Raw genomic sequence first — 19,496 nt, forward strand, 5'->3', positions numbered from 1 at the left:
AAGCACTTGAGGTCCCTAAAATCCTGTGCTTCAAGATGAAAGATGAAACCTATTGGTAACAGTTTTGTTTTTCAGATTGCTGGAGGAGCCAATATGAGTCAGATTTCAGAAGCATTGAGCCAATACAGGAATAGGTCATGTTTTGTGAAGGAAGCCCTCTACAGACTCTTCACAGAGACGTTTTCAATGCAAGTAACCATGCCTGCTATTTTAAAGGTAACTACATTTCAGAAAAGTAGTTTTTATTATTACTTCTTACTTTGTTCAATTAAAGTTGTTCACTAGACATACTGACTGAATACAATAACTTACAGGCCTTATTCTATAGTGAGTCAAAGTGCCCTCACAGAGAAAGGAAGTGTTAGGCTTAACTGCCAGATCATCTCTCATTTGATGATAAATCAGTTTGAATCATCCAGTGTTTTGAATTTGGTCTGAGAAAGGGATAATAGGACCATTATACTGTTTTTCCTAAAACAGGAGTTAATTGTTTATAAACATGACTTCATTGTGCCCTAATTGTTGTTTCTTATTTATTCGTTCATTTGTTCTTTAAATCTAACATCTGGTTTTCTGAAAGAAAACAATAACAGCATCCCCAATACTACAGAACAAAATAACAATGATTGAAGGTGGCCAGATCTCCCATTTAAAGTATTTTGTGAATGAAGTAAAATTACCAGTATTGATAAGACCAAACTTTGCTTTTGGTTTATAGAAACTTGAATTTATTTTAAATGTCATTGGAAGTATTAAGTGGTCTGGGAAAGAAAACTGAAATTATTTAAAATTAAATGTAACAGGAAAATGAAGAGTTTTAAAGTCACCTTGTCTTTTTTATTTGTAATTCTTTGCAGTTCTTTTAAAATATGGCTATTTCTATACTGTGGGAGATTAGCTTTATTCATAACTTAAAAGCAATACTGTGTAAAGGGAAAACTGAACCTTTGTTTCCCATCTCTAGTGAGGAGATTGAATTAGGTATTCTAAAAGTCCTTTTCATATCTAAGATTCTGTGATTTTTTGAAATTCATGTTTCTTTTGGTTTCTACATGTACATGTTGCAGATGATGACAATCCCGTGATATTGTGAGAGTAGTTTAGCAATCCCATGAAATTGTGAGAGTAGTTTAGCAATATGGAAAAAAGTCATTTTCCATAGTAGGTGTAAGTATCCCACCTACTATGTCTCCAGGCTCCATGAGTTCATGCAGCTATCAAAGTTGACGGGCTCTGGTCTCTTAAAATCATGGCTCATGCAAGTATCAGCAGACTTATCCCTGACATGGGTAGGAGTGATTATCCCTAATTGATAGACAAAAAATATCACATTGTTCCTGAATGTTAGAGCAGGTGTGATCTAAGTAACACCTTCATTTTATATTTGTGTTCTAGGTCTTCTAGTCTGTCTTCTAATTACTTTTATATATGTTTTACTCCTTTTCAAATACTTTCAGAATTCTTTTTAATTCAGATTTCTTCCTTCTCCATTTGTGAGTTCATCTCATCCTTTTGTCCACTTTGTGTTTTTCCCTATCACATCTCCCTTCCCTGGGAATCTCCATTCTATCCTACCTCCGTCTGCTTCTGTCTATATCCTGTCTGAGGCCTTTGCCTAAATGTTCTCTTGCAATGAAGCCTCTTGATTCCAGCCCAGAAATAATTGCTTTCTCCATAACTACCTTAGGCAGCACTTTATTTATACCTCTCTTAGGGTGCTTTTTTTTGTTTCATGTTTTGACATCATTCACAGTGTTATTTATATACCTTATTTTTTCTACAAGGCTTTATGCTAAGGAATAGGGTATAAGTGATTCATGTTTGTGTTCCCTGTAGTGCTTATCGCAATGCCTTATATGAAGTGATGCTCAATTAATGATTATTAAATCACAGATGAGGAAATAGTGGTCCAGAGAAGGGAAGTGACTTGCCTAAAGTCACACAGCTAGTTAATGGCTGCGTTTGGATTAAAAGATATTGCTGATGTCCTAAAAAATAAATGTGATGTCCTAAAAAAAAAAAAAAAAAAAGCTGTGGATAGGGAAAATCTATTACTTTCTCTCCCAATGAGCAGATATTTTTGCCAGCTGTCACAAACACAAAACAATATAAAGAATGCTAATGTTGTCATAAGCCACTAAAACAAGTTTATCTTCAGCTTGTGGCTGTGGGAATGAGGAATCATCCGTTGGATTTGCCAGTGCAGTTCACAGCCAGTGCTTGTGCCCTCAACTTAACACGCCAGGGCTTGGCGAGGGGGATGCCTGTTCGTCTGTTGTCAGAGGTCACCTGTCTACTTTTCAAGGCTCTGAAAAATTTCCCCCATTATCAGCAGGTAACTTAAATCGAATACTTAACTTAGCTTCTTCACGAAAAATATATGAAAAATATGTATTATTTAGTTCTGATTTTTCCATCTTATCTGAGTGAATTGAAAGGAATGCATGTTTGTTACAGAAAAAATAAGAAATATGGGTAAATAATATGGTTTAAATTTTTAAAATTTCTCAGAAAACAGTTACCCAGAAACATCTGTTAATACTTTGGTATGTCCTTATAGGTTTAACATCACATGTGAAAGTTAAATTAAATTAAATCATAGATCTAACTATAAAAGTTAAAACCATCAAACTTCTAGAAGAAAACATGGAAAATATTTGTGACCTTGGAGTAGGCAAAGTTTTCTTAGGATACAAAAAGTATACATCAAAAAAGAATAGTAAATTAGATGCATCAGAATTAAAAGCTCATACACACCAAAAAACATTAAAAAATGAAAAGGTGCTTACAAGCCATGGGCTGGAAAAAATGTTCATTTTGTACATATGATATAGGTCTTTTATCCAGAATATAAAGAACTCAATTCATTAACACAAATAAACCAATTTTTAAAAAAAGCAGAAGATTTGAACAGATATTTCACCAGAGAAGATATGCAGATGACAAATCAGCACCTGAAAAGATGCTCAGTATCTTCAGTCATCAGAGAAATGCAAATTAAAACCACAGCAAGTTACCACTACACAACCCCTGGATTGATTGAAATTAAAAGATAATACCAAGTGTTGGAAAGGGTGTGGAAAAACTGAGATTCTCATATATTGTTGTTAAGAATGTAACAACTACCAGTTTAACAGTCTCATAGTTTCTTTAAAATTTAGACATATACCTTCATGCCACCCAGTCATTCTACTCTGACAGGAATGAAATATACTTATATCTATATAAAGATTTATACACAACTGTTCATAATCTTTATTCATAATCTCCAAAAACTGAAAACTTCCCAAATGTCCAACAACAGGTGAATAGATAAACAAATTATAATATAGTCATATAAGGAAATACTATTTGGCAATACAAAGGAATGAAGTACTGAATGAAGTATATGGATGAATCTCAAAAACCTTATGTGCTGAACAAAAAAGCCAGACACAGAAGAGTAGATACTATATGATTCCATTTATGTGAAAATTTAGAACAGGCTAGTGTGTAATGACAATGTTATTTTCTGAGGCTGGAGTTTGCAAGGTCAGGATTTATTGGAAGAGGCACGGTGGAACTCTTTGGGGTGATGGGTGATAGTGGTTACACAGCTATATAAATTTGTTTAATTGAAGTGTATACTTAAAATGGGAATTGATTTTTAAAAATAAGGTGGTCTTTCCTCATTAAAAAAAAAAAATTTATTTCTACTTTCTCTTAAAAGTTGGAAGATCCTTTTCAATCCAGTCTTAATTCCTGCATAATAATCATGAGTTGGAGCTGAGTAACAACTGCCGTTTAAAGAGAGCATGAATTCTCCAGTTTGCCGTAATTCCTACCACTCCTCTGTTGTTTCACATTCAACCCTCTTCACTTGTTTATGTTACTGCCTAGTTCCTGTTGGCACTTGAGGTTTCTGACCCCGCATCATACACTATACTTTTGTCACACTGGGTTACGCATGGCTTTTCACAGAGATGTTGTATTTTTCTATAACTATAGCTTTCCCAGGAGACCTTCTGTCTTTTTTTCCCTATCTGTAAAGTCCCATTTCAAATCCTACCAATCTTAGGTAGAAAGTAGAAACTCTATCATAAGCTAGTTATGAAATCTGATAAGGACCTTTATCATTTAGTAGATGGGCCTGGCTTCAGGTAATTGATTTGGATTGACATACAGACAGGCCACTCTCCACACAGGTCCTTTTGGGTTTCAGGAAGAAGAGACCCCCTGCCCCCCTACCATCTTTTCCCAAAAACAGGGGAGGATTGTTTTTTTAGGCAAAGGTGAATATGAGTTTATTGGTAAGATTAAATGAAGAACTTGGAGAGGGCCAGGTGCTCAGTGAGCTCTCACTTAGAACTCATTTGAAGCACCTTCCACATGCTTAGAACCTTTATTTGGAATGGAGTATATACATTTGCTAAAAAATTTTTTTCATTATTTCTTAAAGTTACAGAAGAATTGTCTTCTCTCCTTAACCAATTCCAGGATTCTTGTGGATGTTCCATTTGACAGGCAAGTATAAAACTTGGTCATTTGACTTTGGGTTATTGACCAGTGTTACTCTGAGCATTGTTAACTTTTGGGTTATTAGTTTAGCAAGGGTGTTATTAAGGCTGGGATAGGTTTTTGGGGAGAATGTTCTTTTGAGCCTCTTCTGCAGAGGTGGTTATAACTACCCTACCTGCAAGTGTTGACTCCCAAAATGTGATTCCAGTTAAAGATAGTGAGTGGTAAGAACATGCCCCCCAGAAAGTCAAACATATTTTGATTCAAGTTCTCACTCTTTCATTATGTTTGTGCATAAGTTTCTTCCTTTGTAAAATAGTGACTTCTTATTAAGATTAGATATGGCGATGTTTGTAAAGTACTTATCACAGTGCCTAGCTTAAGAAGTACAGGCCCTTCTAAATATTAGTCGTTCTTTTTGTTGTTATTTTATTGATAATAATTTTTTAAAAATTCTCATCCTGGATTCCAGAGGTATTCCTCTTGAAGACTTTGTAATCTCCCAGATTAATGAGTTCAAAAACATTTGTAAAAGTTGCTGCCAACAGCAGGAAAATTAAGTACAAACCCACATGAACAAAGCGTGTGATTTGTGGGTGCTGGGTTTTAGGCTAAGCCATTCTCAAATTTAATTGAAATATGTACTTAAAATGGGAGTTGACTTTTAAAAATACAATAGGAAAAGTGGTCCTCCTCATTTTAAAACCTACCTCTATTTCTACCTTCTCTTGAAGAGTTGGAAGTTCTTTCTCCACTCAGTCTTCATTCCCATATGGCAATCATCAGTTGGAGCTGAGTAACAACTGCCCCTATAAAAGGGCATGAATTCTCTCTAGCTAATTGATTTGTTTGCTGTGGCATTTTAACACTATCTACATAAATTCAGATTATAGGTTACTGCCTCACAGGCAATAATTTGTAATTTGAATTACAAATTAGTAATTACATAGTAGAAACTAAATGCTAAAAAATAAGTCTTTCTTAAATCTTCCCATCTTTCTTTGAATCCTGTGCGTTTTGCTCACATTTGCATACTCTCCTCTTCCTCTGGATCTCTTCTTTTTGCCAAATGCTCTTGATTTTCATATCCGAGGCTTTAGAAGTTCAAAACTACCTTTGTTACAGGATTCGTTGAGGGAGGCTAAGTGATTTCTTCTCTCCTCATATACAGTTTTACAAACTTTATTGTGAGAAAAATACTACTTTTCAGGTTTGATGCTGCCAAATTTGTTATGAGATGGCTCTGTAAGCATGAAAACCCCAAGATGCAAACAATGGCAGTGAGCATCACCTCTATTCTAGCCTTGCAGGTATGTGATTGCTAAAGGCAAGGTCTCTCTAGTCTTGATGGAGCTTTGATGGAAATCTAATATTTCACTTTCAACTTTTTGTTTGCCCATAGCTCTCACCTGAGCAAACTGCACAACTTAAAGAAGAGCTCTTCATGGCAGTTAAGGTAGGTTGATTGTCACTTATATAACTTTTTTCCCCCAATAAAAGTAATTTATAAACACAATTTTAAAAATTAAATAATTCTAAAAGGCCTATAAAATTAAAAATCGGTAAGACCTGCTCCTCAGAAGAAATTACCATCTACTAAATAAAATATTTTTTGGAATTTCTTGATTTATCAGTTTTAGATGTTACCTAGTGATTCTCTTGCTATGGTAAATAAAAACTTAGCTCTCATACATATATCTCTGCAAATTACCTCCTTCCCTCATCCCCAGCAAACATCACAATTTTAATAAATTGATAATGAGGGTTTACATTATGATTATGCTAACATTACTTACTAAAAAATGTACATCATTGTTTTATTTTGTACCTCTCTTATTTTATGATGAGGCTTGAGCCTTTTTTTTTTTAAATTGTGTTTCCCGAGACTTGTCTATTCATGGCTTTTGTATGTTTTTCTTTTGGGTTGCTGCTTTTTTTTCTGATACGTAAGATTGCTTTATATATTAGGAATATAAACCTTTGACTCTCGGATGAGATGCATGTATTTTTCTCCAGTTGACTCTTTGTTTTTACTTTATTTATGACATGTTTTGCCATGTAATAACTTTTTTTTACTTTTAATGTGGTTGAATTTTTTTTTAATGCCTCTGTGATTGATAGAACACTTTGATTATTTTTAAAAAATAACTAATTTTTTTTTAATCTATGGTTTTTTCTTTTATTATGTAAATATTTGATTTACTTGGATTTTTTTTGAGATGTAGAGGTCTGTTTTTCTTCTCAATGTCTTCCCAGTTGTCTCTGATAATTTATTGAATAATACATCTTTTTTCCACTGTTATGCAGTGCCATCTTTATAATATATTAAATTCTCATGTATATTGGCATCTATTTCTGGACTTTACCCTCTTTTGTTAATTTGTATGTCTATTTACATGTTGGTGTCACATTTTTTATTTTCTAGCTTTATAAATCCTGATAGTTAAGATCTTTCCTTGGGTTTTTTTTCAGTTATTTTTACCTGTTTTATATGTGAATACTAGAATTGGTTTGTCTAGTTCTAAAAAAGCCCTGTTTTGGGGGGGATTGTGTCAAATTTATAGATCGACTTAGAAGAATTGACATCTCTGTGATACTGATTCTTCCTGAGAGCAGTGTATGTTATTCCATTTATTCAATCTTTCATGTCTCCCTGAAATATGTGGATGTTTTTTTCATATTGATAGTGTACACTTATTTATTCTTAAGGCTTTTACCTTTTGCATTGTCGTTATAAGTAGTATCTTGTGAGTATTTGGTATCTAGCCAGTAGGTTTGGGGGATAAAAATCAACAGTGATTTTGGATGTGTTGATTTCTGAGATGTTTGAGATGTCAAATAGGCAGTTTGATATATGGAGCGCAGCTCAGAGATGTGGACAGGGCTAGAGAAATAATTTGAGTCATCAGATCTGAAATGGGATGAAATCAACCTAGAAATTGTGGAGTGTGTATAGGGAAAAGAAAAGGGTTGAAATAGTAAGAGAAAAAGAAAAGGAAGAGAAGGAGAAGCCAGAAAAGGATATAAAAAAAGAGCATCTAAAACAAGTCAGAAAACCAGGAGAGAGTGGTGTCTTAGAATCCAAGCGAATTACTTCAAGAAAAATTGGGCAGACATATCTGGTGCTATTGAGTGGATGAGCGAGATAAGGACAGAGAGTTGACCGTTGAATTTGACAAGATGAAACTCATTAGTCATCTTAGTGAAGTAGTGGGACAAAATCTTACTGGAGCACAATGTGAGCAAATGGTGGGTGACAACTTTTGATACCTTTCAATGAGAAAACAGAAAAATCGAGATCCTATGTGGGGCCGGTAGGTTTGTTTTTCCATGATGGGTTACATTAAGATGTATTTTATGCTCATGAGAATAATTTTGAAAAGAGAAAAAATTGATGGCATAGACAAGACAGAGGGAAATAATTTTGGTGCCAAATCTTTGTGTGTGTACAGGAATTATATAGAGAGCAGAAGTAAAGATGTTGGCTTTAGATTGGAGCAGAAAGGAAGGCAGAGTACATTGATGCATGTACAAGTAGGTTGGTAGATTTTAAGAAGAATAGCTATAGTTCTCAGTGAAAAATTAGATAAAGTGGTCAAATGAGAGGAGTAAAAAGATGGCAGTTAAAGTTGAGAGAAAATTATGAATTAGTCTTTAGAGCAAATTCATTGAGAAATGTAGTAGGATTGCCAGGTACAGTTGAATACCCTTTTGAAGTTTTTCTTTGGTAGGTGAAAGGAGACTCAAGTCTTTTTCAATATTCAGCTGTTTGGCAGTGGGGCATGAAGTAGGGTTTAACTAAGGAGTTTTGCCAAGATACTGATACAGAGAACAAGTACTAAAAGTAAATGAAGGGAAGAATAGCACTGTAGTTGTTGGAGACACAGTTTTAGAAAGTACCAAAAGTTCAGGCTTTAGATGAAAACAAACCAGGTTTTCAGCCACTAGCCGTAAGACCTTAGATAATTTACTTATCTCCTCTGTGCCTCACCTTCTTCATCTGAAAAACCTGCATCATCTGAATAATGGATGTTTGCATAGGAGTAATATTTCAGTTATTTTGAGTATTATTAAGATAAAAATATGTAAAGCATCTAACCATGGGCGTGGCCACAGTTGTTTTGAGGGTAAGCCTCACTTCCCCTTCTCCCCCTCTGGCCTTGCTGCCATTCACTCTGTTGGCCATCTAGATGATGGCTGCCAGTGGTATGTGCTATCTTTTTATTCTCTTGGCTCTCACAGCTTTATTTTTGTGATGAACTCTCTTGATACATTCTCTCCTGGTTAGGTAAAATATTTGAGATGATCTCATTCCTTCTGAAAACAGACATTCTGATTTGTTGAGTGTCGTTATACTTTGTCTTCTTATTAGCTGGTTATGTGAAAAGGGCTGTCTATTTCCTCTCACATGACAGTCTGATATGCTTGAAAGAAAGCGTAAATACTAGGCTTAACTTGTCTAGAAATATTCTGATCTGAAATGGTATGCTGGAATCTGTAAAGAGAGCCAGTGATTTCTTCAAACTGTTAGGGCATATGGTTATAATATTAGTGTTACTCTCTAGCCATACTGACCTACTCAGCGGCCTAGTACAGCAAACTTTTTCTTTGTCTGGCATATTCTTTTCCCCACCACCACCTTATCCACTTTCCGTATGTCCCCATTCCTTGCTTGGCTGGATTATCCTCTGTCTTCTGTCCAGTTTATATATTATTTTTGTGTGGATGCTTCCCTCTTCCACCTTTTCTAAAGTAAATTCTTAGGCTTTTATGTGTTTCCTTCAGAGCATTTACTAAAACTTAAAAAATATTTTATTTAGCTGAGAAAAACCATCTAAATTTTGATCTCTCTTACCCGAATAAGTGCCTGACTTCCAGAAGGTACTGACTAGATAGTCTCAATAAATGAATAATGGAATAGCTGATATGCTCTTGACTATGTGATTTATTAACAAGCAGCAAGAATTAGATTAAGTGTTCATTAAACTTTAATTTTTTCCCCATTTAATCTTTATAAAAATCCTAGGAGGTAAGTGTAACTCATTTTATAGGGAGAAGTGGATCACAAAGCTTTTAAGTGGTAGAACTTGGGTTTAGAACCCAGGTTTTATTTATTTTTTATTTATGTTTTTAAAACTTTTCTTAACTATTGCTTTCCTTATCCTGGAATTGAGTTAGTCATTATAGCCTCTAACTCCCTGTCTGTTTGCTTTTTAGGAACTTCTAGCAATAGTAAAACAAAAGACTACCGAGAATTTAGATGATGTCACCCTCTTGTTTACTTTGAAAGCACTTTGGAATCTTACAGATGAGTCTCCAGCTGCCTGCAAGCACTTTATTGAAAATCAAGGATTGGCAATCTTCATCCAAGTCTTGGAGGTGGGAAGACGGGATTAATTTTACATGTCAAGTTCTTTTCTTCATGATAAAGTAACCTGTGCTTTCTTTTGACAGACTTTTTCAGAGTCAGCAATACAAAGCAAAGTACTTGGCCTTTTGGTAAGGTGAATTGTTTTGAGTTAATTATAATTACTTTAAAAAAATAGGAAAGTAACACTTATGTAGTACCTACTATGTATGCTAGGCACTTTTGTAAGCAATTGACATGTATTGACTCATTTAATCTTCACATCATCCCTATAAAATAAATACCATTATATATCAGTCATCTATTGCTGTGAACAGACTACAGCTTAAAACATCTGCCTTTTGATTTACTTATGAATCTGTGGGTCAGCAGTTTGAACTCAGCTCAGTTGTACAGTTATTCTGGTCTCTTGTGGAATTACTCCTATAGCTATAGTCATCTGGTGGCTCAGTGAGGGCTAGGTGCTGTAATATAAGATGGCCTAACACATCTTACAGTTGGAGTAGGTTATTAGCTGGGCCTTGTGTCTCCCTAGATTTCATCATTTGGCAGTTTCAGGAGCAATAAAAGGCAAGGCCCACTGCACAAGCACTTCCTAAACCTCTGTTTATGTCACATTTTCTAATGTTTCATTGGCCAAAGCAAGTTACATGCTTTGGGATGTTTTCCAACAACCACTTCTTCAACTGACACCATCTGGGTGTCCTGCAGTTCAGTTCAATTCAGTTCTGACACTAACAACCTGGAATTAATGTCAGATTCCACAAGTTAAAAGGCTCAGTCCACAAGACTACCTTCACTTTAGATGCCAGTCGTAAGTCCTTAGGCCACCTGCACTTCTGACTGACTATAAGTTGGGAGTTTCACAACCCCCTTAGGTAGATAATTTGTTAGAATGGCTCAGAATTCAGTAAGGCATTTTACTTGCTATTATCAATATATTATAAAGGATATAACTAAGAAACTGTCAAATGGAAGAGAAGAATAGGGCAAGGAAGGAGGAGTGCACATTGAGCTTCCATGCCGTCTTTGGGCACATCACTCTCTCAGAACCTTGATGTGTTCACCAACCCAGAAGTTCTCCAAACCCCATCATTTAAGAGTTTTTTTATGGAAGTTTCATCACATATTTATTAACTCATTATTAACTCAGTCTTCAGCCCAGAGTTTGCGGGTGGGGCTGAAAGTTCTGGGCTTCAAATTAATGTTTGATCTTTCTGGCATCCAGCCCCCATTTTGAAGATGCTCTTATCATTCCTATCACTTGGGAAATTCGAAGAGATTTAAGAGCTGTGTCAGGAACTGGGGACAAGGACCAAATAGATATTTCTTATTATGCCCATGATTAAGCCCAGATTAGAGGAGGTGGCTCTCCCTTGATAGGAGGAGCAGCAAAGTCACATTGCTAAGGGGCGTATAGACAGGGATAGGAAAAATTGTGTTCTATACTCTACCACACATTGTTATCTACATTTTATAGAACTAGAATCTGAGCCACAAGAGTGCCATTTACCCTGTGTTACCTAGAGAGTATGAGGAAGAATCAGAATTCAAACTCACGCAGTCTGGCTCTAGACCCTCTGATATTAACCTCTTTAATATACTTCCTCTTTAACAAGGCAATCCATTTTTTAGAAATTTCTTTGTTTATCATACTTTCTTAGGATGTTCATTATCGAGAAATTTTTTTGTTTCCTAAAGGTAAAGGTGAAGATTTGCAAAAAGCAATAAAGATGTACTCTGCAGTTTGTTGTGCCAGTGCTGTAGGGACACAGATACATGAAATATATCAAGCTGATGGTGCTTATAGCATTATGTTGGGGAGAGGATGTATGACATGTTTATAAATAGCCCTCTAAGATTGACTGTGGTAAGTGCTAGAAAAGAGGCACAAAGTCCAGTGGAAACCTTTGAATTCTAGATCACAAACTCTTTGAAAGCAGGAACTCTTGTCTTTTCTTTTGTGTCTCTAGCACATACAGGACTTGGAACAGAGTAGATGCGAAAGGTTTCACAGAGAGGAAGACATGATTAATATTGGAAATCTGGAAGATAGAGAAAAGTAGAAGGGACAAAGAAAGCAGTAGGGAACAAAGGTCATTTTTGGCTAGGGAAAATGAAAAATATAATCATGTGAGAGACACTGTAATACAGACTAGTGGGAATTTTGGGAGAAGATAGGAAGAAGAAAAGCAATGGGAAATCAGTCCAGAAAGGTGGATTGAATCCTCTTCTGTACAGTACTAGGTATCCTACTACTAGCTGACCTAAGAGATCTTTTACTCCTTATCTTTCTGAGAGCCTCTCAAAATACTACCTTCTGAGGTTGTCTCTTTTCCTTCCTTTTTCTAAGGGACGAATACCCATAATCTCCTATAGCTCCTATCTTCTCAACGTTTTGTTCCATAGACTCTTGGAAAGAAAAAACTAATATAAAAGTAGCCTCTGCCAAGTTTACAAGAGAAATCTTGTGGTTCAACCAAGGTGTCTCTCTCAGTTACATTAAGGATGTTATCTAGCATCTTGACTCTTGTTTGGAGCTACCATCTGTGACACTTGCTGTTGAAATTATGCTAATGACAAGAAGGGTAGAACTGTAGAACTGGTCTTGGGAAAAACTGGAGGAGGGTGGTATCTCAAAACAGAATAATTTTCTGCGTAGTGCCATATGGTATTTTCAACATACTAGTCTGTTGCCTCTACTTTTCTGAAAGCTGCTTCAGAAGGATTGGTAACTGCTATGTTCACTTAAACTTGTTTCACCTCTAAACCTTACTCTATGTAAATCCATCTTTCTAGCAGACACTCTAGAGAGATTCTTCCTCACTGGCTTTGAAGAAGCAAGCAGGCATGAAGTAAATGGTTGGAGAAGGTAGAAGCCTACATGACAAGGAACTATGGGCAGCTTCTAGGAGCTAAGGTGGCCTCCAGCAAGAAACTGAAACTCTTAGTCCTATAGCCACAAGGAAATGAATTCTGCCAGCAGCCTAAGTGAATTTGGAAATCAACTCCCCCACCTCAGTGGACCCTCCGTATGAGAGTTCAGCCCAGCTGGCACTTTGACTGTAACCTTGTAAGACCCCAGATTAGAGGACTTAGCTAAGCCATGCCTAGGCTCTTGACCCACAGAAACCGTGAGAAAAATGTGTGTTGTTTTAAGCTGGGGAGTTTGTGGTAATTTGTTTACACAGCATAGAAAATTAATATAATATATAATATAAAGAAAAATGCTACCCACCCTTCATTGTTGCTGTTAAACTTCAAGCTAATATAATACTTAATGGCCCCCAGGAACATTAAGTATTTGAGTCAGGCCTGGATTTACATTCTAGTTAACCAGGTATTAGCAAGGTGAACCCGACAAGTTAGTTTTGATGAGTGTCAGATTTCTTTGTATGACTATTTTAAAGATGAAGTGAGATAGGTAGATAAAAAGAAGTTTTATATATCTAGTACAGTGCCTGGCACTTAGTAAGTGCTTACTCAGTTTTTTTTTTTTTTTTTTTTTATCTTTTTATTACTGATCATCATCATCATCAAGGGATGGGATTGTGATGTTAGGCTAAATTAAGAGAGAGGCAGATGGGACTGAGTGTTCTGAATATATCAGAGCTAAGCACTAGGAGAGACAGTGTAAACAGTTCCTGATTCTCCCCTCCTTCCCTGTCCCTGATATTCTCTGCTCCATCTGACCTGTAGAACAACATAGCCGAAGTCAGAGAACTCTCTTCCAAGCTGGTGACCGAAGATGTGGTGAAGCATATCAGAATTTTGCTCCATAGCAAAGAAATGGAAGTCAGCTATTTTGCTGCAGGCATCATAGCCCACCTGACATCTGACAAACAGCCTTGGATATCCTGTGACCTTCAGAGGAGTGTTCTTCTCCAGGACCTGGTACAAAATCCTGAGTGATTTCTTTTTGCAGAAAACTTATTTTTCTAGATTACAAGAGTTTTAGAAATATATGTTCATTGTAGAAAATGGGAAACAAAAATATAAAGTATTATAAATTACCCATATCCCCCAAAGCTAACTTCTGTTAACCTCTATTTTGTCGCATTTCTTCTGGTATTTTTCTTTTATTAAAAAGTTATACATGCAGGCAAGTGTGTATGGCTTATTCCAATTCTCTTTCCCACTTTCAGCTCTTTTTAATGCTATTTCTTTTTGTATTCACCTCCTTGTCTCTGAATAATATATGTAGCTCCTTCTTGACTATGCAGTTTTAGGCATGATCTATTAATTTTCCCACTCCGGAAATTGAAGGTTGTTTTTCTCACTCTCCCTATACACACCCTTCCTTATACCCTAAGTATAAATCTCCTTTTGGTACATTTAAACATATTCTATTTACTTTAGCTTCTCAGAGACTTATTTCCCAGAGCCTTCTGTCTTTCTTTCATCTGGTCTGCTTTTTTTGTATATCTGCTGTACTGTTATCAGTATTAAAGGATATTCCTTTAATATAGTCCTGGGGATTTTTTTACTTGTATTGGTTTTTCTGTTTCCTGGATTGCATGCCTTCCTGTTTTTTGATGTACTCCCTCATTTTGCTAGATCATATCCTCCAGTAGCTTCCTAAAAGAGATGCATGAAAGAGAAAATTTGAAACCATATCCATTTGAAAAGATCTTCACATTTTAGTTGATCAAATGGCTGAATATAGAATTTTAGTTTTGAAATATTTTCCCTTCAGAATTTTTAAGTCATTGCTTTGTTGTCTTTTGTGTCTCAGTATCACTGTTTGGAAGTCCCATGCCATTTTTCTTTGGAAGTTTTAAGATCTTTCTTTGGTCTCAGTGTTTGGAAATAACAGTGATGTGTCTTGATATGGATATATTTTCATCTGTTATGTTTGGCTACTTATAACTCTGGAAGCTTGTTTCCTTCAGTTCTGGGAAATTTCTCCCTCCCTCTCTATCCCCTTCCTTATCTGGGGATGTCGGCCCTACAGAGTCATCTTTTTTATTTTTATTTTTTTTAATTTTCGTTTTCTTTTTCTTTTTTTTTTTAGTTTTCAATTAGTTGACATTCAGTATTTAATTTATATTAGTTTCAGGTGAACAACATAGTGGTTAGACATTTATGTAATTTACGAAGTGATTCCCCTAATTCCTCTAGTACCTACCTGGCTATACATAGTTATTACAATATTATTTATTGTATTCCCCATGCTATACTTCACATCCTCGTGACTATTTTGTAACTGCTAATTCAAACTCTTCTTATCTATTTCCCTATTTGTCTTTTTAAAAAATCTTTTTCAACTTCCACTCTTTCTATTGGATTTTGCATTTCTGCTACTATAATTTCAGTTTCCAAGAACTGTATTGTTCTCTTGAGTGCTTCTTTTTTATACAATATTTTATTCTTGTTTCATGGTTGCTATATCTCTTTATTATCTCTTTAAAAGTATTAATGATAGTTTGGGTTTTTTTTTTTAGTATATGTGCTGCCGAAACGAGCATAGTTTGGGGTTTTAAGTTTTTCTCTACTTCCAAGGTTTCTGGTTTCTGGCAAGTTGCTTTTTTTTCCCCTCTATTTTTGTTCCTTTATGTTACAGATTTTCTTAAAGTATAAGGGGACCCTTAGCTGTCCATTTATATCTAAGAACGGGACTGTTTTGAAGCTTTGTGTAGATGGGTGGAACTTGTTAACTATGGGCTTCACTATAGAGTGATCTGAATTAGTTGTTCCTCAAGGTCAGTGTCATTAGATCTTTTGTCTTGCCCTGATTAGGATTTACCCAAAGAAGAATATTCTGTTTTCCTGATTGAAAGCTATAAGCTTGGCTGCCCACAGTCTGAAAGCCCACTAGAGGATGATGGGGGCAAGGGAGTCTCAGTATTTAGTATTAAGGTTTTCATTTTGGCCTTCTGTTTTTAGGATGGTACTCCCACCCTCAACTGCTCATGGTGTTGCCCAGTATAGAGGTTTTTGTTATGGATGGGAGAGGAGATCTAGAAGTCTTGTTTTCTTTGGTACTTTCAACCAGTCCTTTTATTTTTAACCCTACGTCTAATCTCACTTCCTGAAGTTCCTGGTACACCAAATTTTTAAGTCTCTTGAGGGTTCTGTTCACTGTTCAAATTGTTCTTTTAACCTTCCCCTGTGTTAGATCTATTGAAGCAGTTATCCTTTTCCTTTTGCTTTGTTCTCTGTGTGTTTGCCTTCTTTTATTTTGAACCATTTGTACTTTTCTGATTATGGGATTTAGGGAAGGAGTGGATGCATGCTCTGTCCTCCATCTTTAAATAGAATCCCCTTTTATTGCATTGTTTTCCACATGACTTTGTTCACATCCTACATTTATAATGGTTATCTAATTGATATTTTGGCAGGTAGGTATACCTAAATTTGGATAATCATTCCCATATTTTGAAATTTTCTGTTGTTTCATATATATTTAATTATAAGTGACATGAAACAGTCATTATGACATTTTAAAAACGATGGAATACAATACTAGAATTTTGGTTTCTCTTTTTGTATAGTATGCAACCATCCAGAATTGGCCAAATTCATGTTGTAAGATGACAGCATTGGTGACGTACAGGTAATTTCATGATGGTGTAGAACTTTTCTTAAAGCCTGTCCTCTGTCTAATCACTGTGTGGTACAGTGATAAAATATTAGAGTCAAATATCAAATAGCCTTATGTTTAAATCTTATTTCTTTGTGATATTGAGACATCACTTTTAGAAAATCTCTGAAATTTAGTTTTCCTTATCTGTAAAATGAAGTGACAGTTTACAGGATTAAGGATGAAATGAGATAATGAATGTGTAGCGTGTATAACACAGAATGCAGTTTCTTAGATGCTAGCTTTCATTATATGCTCAATAATATATCTATTTCAGGAATTGACCCTATGGGGAAAATGTTGAAAATTATTATTGTATCCCTGATGTTAGCCTGAGTTCTGAATGAACATATTTTTTGTACCTTTTTAGATCCTTCAAGGCATTTTTCCCACTCCTTGGCAACTTCTCTCAACCACAGGTTCAGCTCTGGGCACTATGGGCTATGTATCATGTATGCAGTAAAAACCGTATGTATTCAAAACATAATAGTTTTCCAGCTGTCTCCTTTTCCTTGAATTATCTGTTGGTATCCTTTGTTCATTTTTTGTCTACTGTATGTTGATCTTTTTCTTTAATTTCAGGGAACTTTCAAATCTTTTTTCCTACTTTGTCTTGATTTTGTTCATTGTGTTTACAAGTTAGTCTTATTTTATCACCTTACTTTCTGAAATTGATGACAATTCTCAGCTGTTGTTTTTAACTTTTTAATTGAAATATAATGGACAATTAGTTGCTTTATTTACAGTGTACAATTCAATGAGTTTTTTTCAATTGGTATACAATAATATATTAGTTTCAGTTGTACAACATAATGATTAGAGATTTATATAATTCACAAAGTGATCACTCCAATAAATCTAGCACCTCTGTATCTTACATATTTATTATAATATTATCGACTATATTTCTTATGCTATACTTTATATTTGATGACTATTTTGTAAATATTCATTTGTACTTCTTAATCCCTTTGCCCTTTTCCACCGACCCCCCCAACCCTCTCTCCCCTCTAGTAACCCTCAAAATATTCTCTGTATCTATAAGTTTGTTGCCATTGTTGTTATTGTTGTTGTTGCTTTTTGTTCTTTAGATTCCACATGTATGTGAAATCATGCAGCATTTGTCTTTCTCTGTCTGACTTACTCCATTCAGCATGATACACTCTAGGTCCATTATGCAGTATCTGTTCCCATCCCCTTGCTTTTAGTCTGTGTCTTTTAATCTGAAGTGAGTCTTTTGTAGACAGCATATGTAAGAGTCTTGTTTTCTTTTCCATTCAGCCACCCTCTCTATTGATTGGAGCACTTAATTCTTTTTCATTTGAAGTACTCGTTAATAGATATGTAGTTATTGCCATTCTTTATTCATATTTTTGCTACATATCTTTTCTTCTTAAAGAAGTCTCTCCAACATTTCCTGTAATGCCAGCTTGGTGGTGATGAACTTCTTCAGCTTTTTCTTGTCTAGGAAGCTCTTTATCTGTGTCCTTTGACTCTAAATGATAGCTTCACTGTGTAAAGTAATCTTTGTTGTAGATCTTGGCTTTTCATCACATTGACTATTTTGTGCCAAGCCCATCTGTCCTGCAGTTTCTTTTGAGAAATCAGCCGCCAGCCTTATGGATGCTCCCTTGTAGGTAACTGTTCTTCTCTTGCTGCTTTTAAGATTCCCTCTTTGTCTTTAACCTTTGGGATTTTAATTATGGTATGTATCAGTGTGGGCTTCTTTCAGTTCATCTTTTTTGGGACTCTCTGAGCTTCCTGAGGTTATATGTCTATTTCCTTCATCAGATGAGGGAAGTTTTCCATCATTATTTCTTCAAATAGGTTTTCAACTTTTTGCTCTTCTTCTGGTATCCATAAATGTGAATGTTACATTTGATGTTATCCCATAGGCTCCATATATTATCTCCATTATTTTGGATTCTTTTTCTTGTTTCTGTTTTGATTTCATGTCCTGTGCTACTACCCCATCCTCTCATGTCCTCTGCTACCCCATCCTCTATATCAGTGATTCGATCCTCTACTTCCTTCACTCTGTTGATTCCCTCTGATATATATTTTATCTCAGATAGTTTATTCTTCATTTCTAACTGGTTCTCTTTTACAATTTCCATCTCCATTTTTGTTTTTTATCTCTTTGTTAAAGTTCTCACTGAGTTCATCTATTCTTCCCCTAAGTTCATTGAGCACCATTATAACCAATGTTTTGAACTCTGCATCTGGTAGATTGCTTGACTCCATTTTTCCTGGAGCACTGTTCTATTTTTTCATGTAGGATATGCTTCATTGTCTCCCCATTTTGATTGTCTTTCTGTTTCTGTTTCTGTGTACTAAGCAAAACTCCTAAGTCTCCTGGTCTTATTAGCATAGCTTTGTGTAGTAGGTATACAGGGGCACAGTCCTGAGAGGGGTCCAACTACAGGCCAAGTTTAGCCCCAAACTGTACCCCCCCCTGGGGCCACCTGGTAAGATTCAGCAAGCAATCCCCAGATGGCTGATATACTCGTGCTGTGCTTTATAGTTGCCTCAAGAGGCCACACCAGAAACTGAGGACAGGTGACACCAGTGTAGGGCTTAGAGCTGCTCAGCAGGGAGCAGGGGGCACAGGGCACACCGAGGTCCCCCTCCTACCATTGCAGGGTACTTGCTTATTTCTCTCCTTAGTTTTAGTGCCTATGTTCATCCAGACCCCAGGTGACTCACTCTTTGCTGTTTGCTCTGTGTTTCTCACATTTCTGGTATGGTTTTAAGAGGAGATATACAAAGCTTCTCTGTTTTATGTTGTCTTGCCCTCTCTCAGCTATTTCTTTTTTTTTAATAATACCCTTATTCTCTCTCTATTCTTTTCTAGTGGAACATTTATCAGAAGTATCTTGTACCTACACAAGATACATTCTGTCCTACACATCTTGTAACCTTACTTTATTTATTTATTATTAATTTCTAATTTTTAAATTGAAGTGTAGTTGACATACAATATTATATTAGTTTCAGGTATACAACATGGTAATTAGTCATGCTTCAGTATCAGTGTCATTATTTTAA

At 35.6% G+C, this 19,496-nt stretch overlaps 1 protein-coding gene across 1 annotated transcript in view; it reads left to right on the forward strand.

Annotated features, from left to right (window-relative positions):
- ZYG11A (zyg-11 family member A, cell cycle regulator) overlaps positions 1-19,496 on the forward strand; it is a 67,149-nt gene that overhangs the window by 39,482 nt on the left and 8,171 nt on the right. Inside the window, 10 exon segments of the mRNA XM_039882873.1 lie at positions 76-216; positions 2,159-2,335; positions 4,439-4,503; positions 5,708-5,807; positions 5,900-5,953; positions 9,715-9,876; positions 9,952-9,996; positions 13,565-13,759; positions 16,360-16,421; positions 16,819-16,916. Coding sequence (XP_039738807.1) covers positions 76-216; positions 2,159-2,335; positions 4,439-4,503; positions 5,708-5,807; positions 5,900-5,953; positions 9,715-9,876; positions 9,952-9,996; positions 13,565-13,759; positions 16,360-16,421; positions 16,819-16,916 — 1,099 coding nt within the window.

The sequence above is a fragment of the Pteropus medius genome, unplaced genomic scaffold (genome assembly GCF_902729225.1).
Source record: "Pteropus medius unplaced genomic scaffold, Ma_sr-lr_union100, whole genome shotgun sequence".
In the NCBI taxonomy this organism is placed as follows: domain Eukaryota; kingdom Metazoa; phylum Chordata; class Mammalia; order Chiroptera; family Pteropodidae; genus Pteropus; species Pteropus medius.